This window comes from Lolium rigidum, chromosome 6, assembly GCF_022539505.1.
Source record: "Lolium rigidum isolate FL_2022 chromosome 6, APGP_CSIRO_Lrig_0.1, whole genome shotgun sequence".
Taxonomy (NCBI): domain Eukaryota; kingdom Viridiplantae; phylum Streptophyta; class Magnoliopsida; order Poales; family Poaceae; genus Lolium; species Lolium rigidum.
This window is the reverse complement of record NC_061513.1, coordinates 321,083,173-321,093,754: the sequence shown is the minus strand read 5'-3', so window position 1 is coordinate 321,093,754 and position 10,582 is coordinate 321,083,173. Positions and strand designations below refer to the sequence as shown.

The 10,582-nt window shown below is 44.0% G+C and overlaps 1 protein-coding gene across 1 annotated transcript; it reads left to right on the top strand.

Annotated features, from left to right (window-relative positions):
* Window positions 1-4,753: 4,753 nt before the first annotated feature.
* Window positions 4,754-6,758, top strand: LOC124659215 (probable polygalacturonase At1g80170). The gene is made up of 8 exons (XM_047197145.1): window positions 4,754-4,798; window positions 4,905-5,036; window positions 5,122-5,271; window positions 5,469-5,676; window positions 5,775-5,856; window positions 5,966-6,074; window positions 6,255-6,368; window positions 6,460-6,758. The coding sequence occupies exons 1-8, from the start codon at window positions 4,754-4,756 to the stop codon at window positions 6,691-6,693; spliced, it is 1,074 nt and encodes a 357-aa protein (XP_047053101.1). The 3' UTR covers window positions 6,694-6,758.
* The last annotated feature ends 3,824 nt before the right edge of the window (window positions 6,759-10,582 follow it).

Below are 10,582 nucleotides of genomic sequence, written 5' to 3'. Positions count from 1 at the left end.
CCAGGCTTCAAAGTGATTCAGATCAAAGGTATATGGATCCGCCAAACCATCATACTCAACAATGCATATCGCGTTCTGCCTAAAAAGCCATGGTCCTCCTTCTATAATTTTTAGCCAGTCTCCTAAGCAAAAATTCTGGACAGTGAATAGATTACCTTCCAAGTGATTGAATTCAAGATATTGTGCCGGGGACCAAGCGTTCCTCATGTGTTGCTCGAAGGTGATTGGGCTGAATTGATTCGCTGTATGAACCTTGAGAAGCGCCATCCACTTCAAGCCATGTTTAGGTGTCGATTCTTCGTCCTCAAAAACCAGGTCATTGATCTCATCTTCATCTAGATCAAGGCGTTTAAGGAGGTCTCCAATCCCCTCATCTTTCTTCGTTCCCGATCCTTCACCCTGGGTTGAAGACATAGCAGCGCTCGCCATGATCGAAAAAACCTCCAGAAGCGATCGCCTACCCAGCCGTTTTCAGCGATGGGCCTCCAAAACCCTAACTGCACCGCCGAGAGCCCTGCGAGAAGGGAGGACGACGGGGACAGAGAGAGGGAGAACCGCCCTCGAGCGGGATCAACGATACCCCACGCCGGAGCGCACGCCGTCAGTGGAGGCGAGAACCCTAGTCGCCCTGACTTCCGCCCGAGCCCTAGGTCGTAGGAGTACATTCACATCCATGGAAATAACTATTTTTCCCCTAGTACGTATATTTTAATAGTTGTGTGGGGTCGCTCCTTACAATAGCTCATCTCTCTCTCTGGCCAAAGGAAGGTGTTCACCGTGGATTGCATCATAGACAAATAAATGTGGAAAAATCTGTAGTAACAAGTTTACTCAAGAAAAAAGTGTTGGGAGAAATGTACATCACAAGAAAAATCAAAATGTAGTCAAGTTCACACATCACAAAATAATCAGAAAAACAACGAAAGCCATTTATATGAATACACGCATACAGATTTTAGCCAGCCAATTACAAGAAATAATATGGCTACCATTAGAAAAGTGAGTCGATTGGTACTTTCCATCAATTGTGGTCAGACTAAACCAATATGATTTACAGTAGATGGTCTGGCAACTACCTCAGGCTGAATTGTTGAACAAATACTAATCTAGTGCCAATCACTTGTACGGACTCGGAGGTAATGGCCGAGACAGTAAGATGGATAGATCAGGTATGGGACGTGCCAGCGGCAACCGCGCCGGGCCAGCGGCAACCTGGGCTGTCACGAGCGGACAACGCTGATGAAGGATAGATGGCGTCGCTCAAACGGTGATTGCCGCAGAGGTTGATCTGCAGCCGGGAGGGGCAGTGGCTGGAGGCGCACGCATACATGTGAACTGTCCGATGAGGGTTTGCAATCTAATCGATGAAGCTGAACCATCAACATTTCATGAACATGCGAACAGCTCGGGCCTGCTATAATTGCTTTTTTTACTTGCAAGTTCCTATTGGGTATTTTACCAATGTACACTCAAACTTTGGGTACATAATCCAAGGCCAGTGAACTTTTGGGTAAATAACCATTTTTTCCTTGATTCGTATGCTGCCACATCCAAACTGGTCCATCGCCACCAAACATGACCATATAGGGGGCAAAACCACATGAACTCGAGTAAGCCCACCGTCATTGTTGAAAAAAAAATGAAACGGGGAGGTGGCCAAACAAAATTATTCTCATGCAACGATGCCAACACCTCTATGAAGACGGCGCTCCAACGCCACAGGAAAAACCTAGTACCTACGTGTGGAGAACTTTGATGTGGTACGGGAGCCGTCGCCCTGTTTTGTGCTATTTTTTAGAAGTGATGATGACTTTCACCTAGAGGGCTGGCTTAGTTTTCTTTAGAGAAACCCCATACTATTATTGAACATCAAACATAATATGAATACAGAAATATGATAAATGTGCAAGATAGACCACAAGAGGAGCATCCTGAAAACTTTTTAGAAAATACCCCAAGGAAAAGATTAGTACAAATAATTCCTTTTGGGTTCCATATAAACACCCAAAACCTTGCAATTGCCGCCAACTTTAGTGTCGGCATAATGGCCGCCGGAAGAGGAGCCAAGCTTCGAACATCGCAATATCTGCATGAGTTGGGCAGAGCAAGAGTAAATAAGTCATCATCTAACAAAACTAATTTTCATCTTAAAGTTACCACAATAGTGATGCCCTACGAGTCCTCAAAACATCTCCTTTTATGCAACTTTTGTAGTCATATATGTTTTGGAGTAGAATTCAACGACTCCTGACATTTCAATGCCACGAGATTTTTCGTATTTCCAAATTCTTCAATCCATTCGTTGCAGAACTAACGGCTAAACGTTTGACTAGGTGCTTGGCTATTAGTCGATCAAAGGAGAAATAATTGTTTTTCATAATATTTGAAAAAATCTATAGGACCATGCCTTTTTTGAGTGAAGGGTATAAGACCATGTCTTTGTGATGCACACATGAACTCTTTTTTTGAGAGAATACGGCTCTTTCTTGATCATGACAAAACATTACAAAATATCTGCCGGATACAATCCGGGATAGTGTTTCTAAAAATGACAGAAATAAATTGCTCCGCGGAGCGAGCTAAGGTATGAGCCGCAACATTACGATAACGATAAACATGATTAAAGAACACCGAGGAAAAGCCTGAGGCAAGTGCCTTGATGTCTTGAACCACAACCCCAACATGGCTACGGTCAATCTCTGAGGACTTGACCCGTTAAACGAAAGACAGGCAATCAGACTCGATCACTAGCTTGTCGAAACCTTCTTCTCCGGAAAGGGAGAGAGCGCGGCGGAGAGCCAATGCTTTAGCGACTTCAGGCGCCGTAACCTCCTAGATGAGTTCACTACAAGCAACCGAACATTCTCCTTTGTGGTTCCGGATCACAACGCCAATTCCGATCCGACGAGAGGAAGAACATAGTTGCATCAACATTGATATGAACCGTACCTTCTGGCAGCGGAGACCAATGGGGCACTGACTCGTAGGTCTCACGCCTAGTAGAGGAATCTGGTTTGAAAATATACAGCTCGATCATCTCGATATATGCTTTACATTGTTCGGCAATACTCATCGGTTCTCCATTTTTTGTACCATTCCGAGCCAGCCACAAATGCCAAATCACCACCACCACCACCACCTTCAGTTGATCTTGCCAGGAAATCAAAGATCTAAGTCTTAGAGTCCGTGAATACCTTGCGCCTGAGATGGAAGCTATACGCTTCTTTGATCTCCCGTCACACCTCTTTGGCAAACTGACAGAACAAGAAAGTGTGACCAGCTGTCTCCACACATTAGCTCTTGTGCGAACCGTCACACATGACGCATACATGAATGCACCTCGTACATTTACCCCCAGCCTCACACCTACCTAGTAAATACCAAAATCTCTCCAGATTCACTGGAAGATTGGAACGAAGTGCCGGAGATATTACGTGATGGATGACATTTGTTGGGATTCTGGAAGATCTACTAAGCAGCTTAGAACGCCCCGTGCAAACCGTCCATCCTAGAATCGGACGGTCCCCATGACGTGCGTGCATGCAGTCGCTACCAAACATAATTAAAATCTACAAATCAGCTGCCACTACTTGATGAAACACGACGAACGGAAATCTTGTTCTGCAAGAGAAAGAGAAGAAGCATATATTACTGTCCGTGGCGAAAACGTAGTATTACTGCTTGTATATCTCCAACTTTAACTCGTTTCCAAAACGAGCACGATTCCGTTCTGAAATTGTCGGTGCGTATTTGTAAACGAGCAAAAGCAGCCCAGCACAGGAGGATCGATCGGCTGGCGAAACTACCGGCCTGACAAGCTAATCCCCTTGTTCAAGCGTAGAAGGAAGAAACACCGCCGCGATCCCCTGCACTGATCAAACCTTGTAAAGAAATTCTGATCTTCTAGAGCCTTACAAATAGAGCATTACGAAGATAGGAGAGGCTTGATCAAGGTCTGCCATTGCTATACGTGTGTGATCGCGCATTGGCGCGTGAATACATCACACACGCGCGCCCTTGGTAGTAGAAGCATCATTGCACTGCAATCGTAGCAACCTCAGCTCTTCTTCATCAAATCAAGAGCGCGTGGCTGCCAATCCTATCGGTACTGTAAATCATGGTATGTGTCGATTCAGTTCACCATTGTTCATCAGCTCGATAGAATTGTAGATCCTGTTCTTATCTTCTGTACTCCTTCCGATCCATAATAAGGGTCGTGGTTTCAGTTCAAATAGAGAGAAGTTCAATTTACCCCTTAAACTTGTCTCAAAGTTCAGCTTACAACTCTCAACTTTACTTTGGTTCAACTGTCAACCCTGAATTTTAAAAACGATTCAAAATCACCCCTTGCATTGTATTAAGCTGTTTTTTTCGTGTGCCGTGTATATTGTATATTGATGAGTTGGCACAATATATAGGAAGAAAAACCGGTTCAATACATGTCAAAAAAGGGTAGAAGGTCCAATTCCGAATGGTTTATAGAATTTAGGGTTGAAGATTGATCTAAAGTAAAGTTAAGGGTTGTAATCTGAACTTTGAGATGAGTTTAGGGAGGTAAATTGGACTTCTCTCATTCAAATATAACTAATTCGATTTTTTTTTAAAGACACTTACAATTATCGGAGGGAGTAGTATATGTTGATTTGCCTGACGCATATCTCGAAAACGGCAGAGGATCTTCTTCGTGCTGCTGCTGCTGCTCGTGTTGGTCGTTCAATCTGCAGCAGGTCGGCAAGGAAAAAGATACAGCATCATGGATTTCCATGCTGCTGGAGATGGCAGCACAGATGATGCAAAGGTAACACCAGCGCAAACCTGATCTTATTCTGGGAATCTGGCTTCGCCATCGCATTGCTGATCAGATTTTTTGTTTGCTTATCGGCGCATCTTCTCTGTGTCGGAAGGCATTCGCGGCGACATGGAACGCAACTTGCGGTGACAGCAGCTCGCCGACCATGGTCATCCCTGGAGGAAGGACGTTCTTGTTAAGCCAGATCAGGTTGAATGGACCCTGCAAGTCGCCTGTCACCGTGCAGGTAACATTTGTTGATCGGTCTGAACTTCCTGCATCTTCCATCCGTCGGCAATAAGCAAGAGATAACTGAATCAGTTTCTCTGCAGCTGGACGGGAACATCGTGGCGCCAAACGCCATCTGGACGACGACAGCAGCGAACCTCCTTACCTTCTACCGCGTCAACAACCTGACGGTGAATGGGAGTGGCCAGATGGACGGCAATGGCGCCATATGGTGGACTTGCTTCAACAAGAAGGTAGGCTCCTCAGGCCTAAGCTTGCTTCGATCTCTTCCTCTATTCATTTGCAACTAACTGATGCCTCCTCTCATTTTTGACAGAAATGCCGTGTCCGGCCAATTGTAAGTGCACACCACAAACATCTCTTTCAGTTTCAGCCTCTAACTGGTCAGGTAGACAGCATGTTTATGTACCTGTTGTGTTTGTGAAATCAGCTGCTGGCATTCGCAAGCTGCAACAACCTATCCGTGAAGAACATACACCTGAAGGACAGCCCTGACAAGCACATGACCTTGTTCCGGTGCAGCCAGGTGCAGGTGAACAACGTCTCCGTCAGGGCGCCAGGCAAAAGCCCTAACACGGACGGGATCACCATGGCCTACTCCGACCACGTTTATATCTCGAATTGCTCTATCAAAACCGGTACAGTCCTTTCAGCAGCCCTTCAAATGCATACATGTTTACTGCACTCTGTCCTCAAATGTGTTATTTTGGGAACTACTGACATTGCACAAATGCAGGTGATGACTGCGTGTCGATTCTATCAGGGACCAGTGATGTTAATATCACCAACAGCGCGTGTGGGCCTGGTCATGGCATCAGGTAAAAATACTCAACCATGCAGCCCGTGCTGACCAAATACTGATGAACTTCTTCCCTTCCCTAGCAGTAACAGACATGAGCTAAGAAGCTTTCTGATCTTATTATGTAGTGTGGGAAGCCTTGGAGGCAACAATACGACAGCACTTGTGGAAAGGATTACAGTATCCAACTGCAGATTTTCTAAAACTTTGACTGGTGTTAGGATCAAATCGTGGCAGGTAACACTAAAGCGGCATCAACATGCCTTGTGCATAAGTGCGCCTATACATCATGTATTCAAAGATATTTACTGATGGTTGCATTTAGCATGTACATAACACAAGCTAGCTGCAGATAATAGGCATATATAGCAATACTCCCCTAATATATAGTATGGTGTTAAATTGTTACTGATGCAGGGTGGCAGTGGCAAAGCAAATGGTTTCCTTTTTGAGAACCTCAACATGACTGATGTCCAATATCCTATTGATATTGACCAGTTCTATTGTCCCCCGGGAAATTGTCCGCCACAGGTGAAATCTACTGAACTCATCACCACGTTGCCACTGCATCATATAAATCAATAATTTGAAATCATATGCGTGCACTTTGTTGTGTTTGCAGGATAGCGCTGTGGCCATATCTGACGCCAGGTTCATCAACATCCACGGGACATCCTCCAACCCCAAAGCCATCCGGATTCTGTGCAGCCAGAGTGTGCAGTGTCGCGGCATCTATCTTGACAACATTAACCTCTCCTGCTCTCGGCATACCGCCCGAACACGAGCCACTATTTCAAATGCCTACGGAACCATTGCGGGCACGGTGAAACCACATGTACAGTTCCTAGGCGCTTGATAAAGAGTACTCTCCGCTGTTTAACACACATAACAAGTCTAGATAGGTAGACGAAGGAGCAGCACAATGCTACTGTAGGTAGATGAGTGCTATGTAAGGAGTAGAGTACCCGCTGAAATTAGATTGATTCTTATTGATGCTTGGTGCTATCTCATATACACATTCTCATGTCTAAAAGTTCTTACTGTATGGTCATATAACGTGATGCAAAGCATTGAGGTGTCGGGGCAGAAATTCAGAGTATCTCATTTGTTTTAACGACTTAGGACAAGCAAGAGTCTAGCTTAGGGAAGTTGATGAGCGTATTTTTAGCATGTTTTTACACCGTTATTTTCTTAAGTTATAATTGAGTAGTAATAGGATTTTTGTATTTCACCGTGCTACCATGTCTTTTTATACTTGTTTACGCCGGATCTCAAAATAATAAGGCAATGATGAAATATCAATAAAAACTGTATCATTTTATGGTATTTTGATGTGATAAAAATTATTTTAGCTCTTAATTATGCACCTTAGCGAAAGGAGGATGCGATGACAACTTCTAGTAAGTTTAGCGGGCATCGGTACGGGGGGAGTCCACCCGTACGGTGCGTTAGGAGCACCGCCTCGTCAAATACTCCGTCTCGCGTAGACGGCAGGGAGATCTGAGACGCACAACTCCGCAAAACAGAGAAACACCGCCCTAGATCCAATCTAGAGAAAAAACTTTGGAGAAGACAACATCCGGGCTGCTACCTGGATCCTCGGAGGACAAGGCATCATCCCCTTCATAATCAACCGCTGCATCAGCAATACCATTCACCTCCAACCATAGTTGTAATCTTAATTGCTATTGTGGATTTGTGTTCGAATTCATTGCATTCATTTCATCCCCTCCATAAGATTATGATGATGTTCTTGATTGCTTCCATGTGTGAGTAGTTCTTTTAGTTTTTTGGGAGATGAAGAAACCCTAGCATGAATATGAGATGAATCTAAGATGATTTATGGTTTTAAGTATTAATTTGTGTTAGTTCTCTCTCTTGATATTATGTGTTATGCACCATGTAATATTTACCTTATGGTCTCGAGAGGAAACTACCCTTTGAAGTGTGGTAAAGTGAATGGGGAGAAGTGACATTACCGTATCGGTACTTTAACACATATATGAGGGTGATAAAGAGGAACTCACTAAGCTCATATCGATAACCATATAGGGTAAAACTCTTAATAGCAATAGTCAATATGTGGCTTACAGAAAACTAGTTGATGTGGTTATTTAGAGATGTGATGACCGATGGCTTTCTGGGTGCATCTTATTACGGAGCTCTCCCGCAAACAATATGATTAAAAGTATACTTCATCTTGATTAACATGAATCCTAATGCTAGAGGTGGATCCAATAATCCCTGAGAACACTTTGTCTTATTAAGTTTTAACCCATTTCTTATAACGCTTTTTACTGCTTTATTTAATTTATTGCAACCATCCCCTAAAAACATTTCGAGATTAGAAAATAATTTACAAGTAATCTTTAATAGGTAGTAGCAAGGGGCATTATGACCCTAGAGGGCGCGGATCGGGCGCGCCAGCACCTCGCGGCACGTTAGAAAACGCGTGTGGGCTCCGGCTGGCAGCCAGACACACCGCTTTCCCCACCTCCTACCCATGTCCGAGCAGACTCCCACCCTCTAAATCGCCATCGTTGCCATCGCGCCCCCTGCTTGCAGTAGATACCACCGCATGTCGAGGAACTGCCATCCATCGACACGACAACCACCCCCTACTGGTTTGCCCGGAACAGAGCTCACCGCCACAGCCGCACAACCGCCCCGCCCGCAAGGTGTTCATCAGATTTCCATGATGGACAGCGGCAACGAGATGTTGCCATGTTGGTGCAGCTGTTCACGGAGGAGCAGACCGTTGAGGCTGTCCGGCGGCAACAACAGCAGCTGATTCTGATGAGCTTGGTCAGTGTTCGCCGTTGTCAGGTACCCAGCTCTCACTTGGTCTGAGTCTCAGATGTGGAAGGTGATGAACGCATGTGTGATCATGCACAACATGATCATTGAGAGCGAGCGCGATGAACCTGTGCATGATGATCAACCATTTGATTATCAAAGGCATCTTGCTGAGGTAGAGCATGTACTCCAAAAATTTGCCAATTTTCTTCACATGCATAATGAAATTCGAGATGTAGATGTTCATGCTCAAATTCAGGCTAACCAGGTACGCCTTGACCAGGTATCCGCCTTCACTCAGAATCTCGAATTTTGTTAGTGCTTGTTCATATTTGACTAAAGTTTCTTCAGGTTTTTGTAAATTTAATTTATACAAAATATACCTCCAGTCACTTGTGCTCTCGGTAGTATATTTTTCTGGATCCGCCGCTCTGCCAGAGCAAGTGCATGTGTTTTTATAAGGATAGATCCTCCACGATCAAGGACATGCCACAAGCTGGGCAGGCGTAAGATCCAGCGTCGCTACAAACAGAACCAGATACCACAAGGTTGTACTTGTACCACAGTACCAGTATAGAGGGCAAAAGCACAAGAACTCAAACTCCAATAAGGTCCTCGCCATTATCGAAAAAAAGATGAAACAGGAAGGTAGACAAAGAATCTTATTTTCATGCACAATAAGTATATATTATTTCATTTCAATATTTCTTTTTCATGATTTTAAATATTTACTAGCAACATTTCATATAAATTACTATTTGATTCTTATGGTTTTAGGTGTTTGCACACGAAGTGTACCCTCGACGCTGAGGGCGATGCACAACAACACGCGCTGAGCGGGGCTCACCAAAAGTGTGGTACGCAAGACAGTTCAGCGGCCGCATTTGTAGACCCGAAACCCTACTCGCCCGAGGGGGGAGGGGCTCCATCAGGACGCGTGGTGGTTATGGGCTTCCCTAGGTCGGCGTGACCGCCCGACAAAGAACGAGAAGAAAGACCAACAAAGAAGGATAAAGAGTAGATGAACACAGAAAAATAGTAGATGTGTTTATTTGATTAGTGTTGGTTCAATCGTCCTCATCCCTCAGTATTTAAGGAGCGACTGGACTTTCCGTGCAATAAAGAGGACCGGATTCATGCCCAAAACCCTAATTTGGGTCCATCTTGAATGGTTTGGTTTGTCCTTTCTATAACTGTTAGGTTTGAAAACTTCACGTATGCTTCAATTTATATTTGAGGCAGTTTACAATTTCAGAACCAAATCATGTAAACATTAAGATGTAGAGCTTCCGCAAGTTCAAGATAAGCCATCCCAATGAAATCATGTAAACATTAAGATGTAAACCTCCAATTCATATTACTTGATGCTAATGTAGATTTTCTAAACACATTTTAGTTATAGATAAATCCATTTCAGCATCAAATAATATGAGAGAATAATCCATTTAGAAGAAAACAAACAGTGGAAAAGAAATAAAGATCTGCCTTCTAACTTTTAGAGCTGCCTTCTAACTCTAAAAGTTCTGAGCAAAGATACCGGTAAGTCATTTCTTGCCCTCAATGAATTAGCAGGCAAGCTGCTAGCACCGAAGCAGATAGGCCAGGTAGAAGATAGTGGGGTCCCCACCATTTCAACAAGTTCAGTAAATGTACATGATCCTGATGCTTCGCTGCTGAGACCTAACTATCGCCAAACCTACTGGGAATTCTGAAGGAGATAAGACCGAGCATCAACCATTGCAGCTGCTGGTTAGTTTTTCTTCACCAAACATCCAAGCCGAACAAAATCGGCTGAAAAACATTAGACGGCATTGAATAAAAGCTACAGCTTTGTGACAGCTGTTGTCTGTGGAATAGCTCAAACTCCTCTTTCCATTGCTTACACAGGTACGGTACACTTTCATCTAACTGTTACAAATAATAAGTAAAAAAAAAATACAACATAGCTC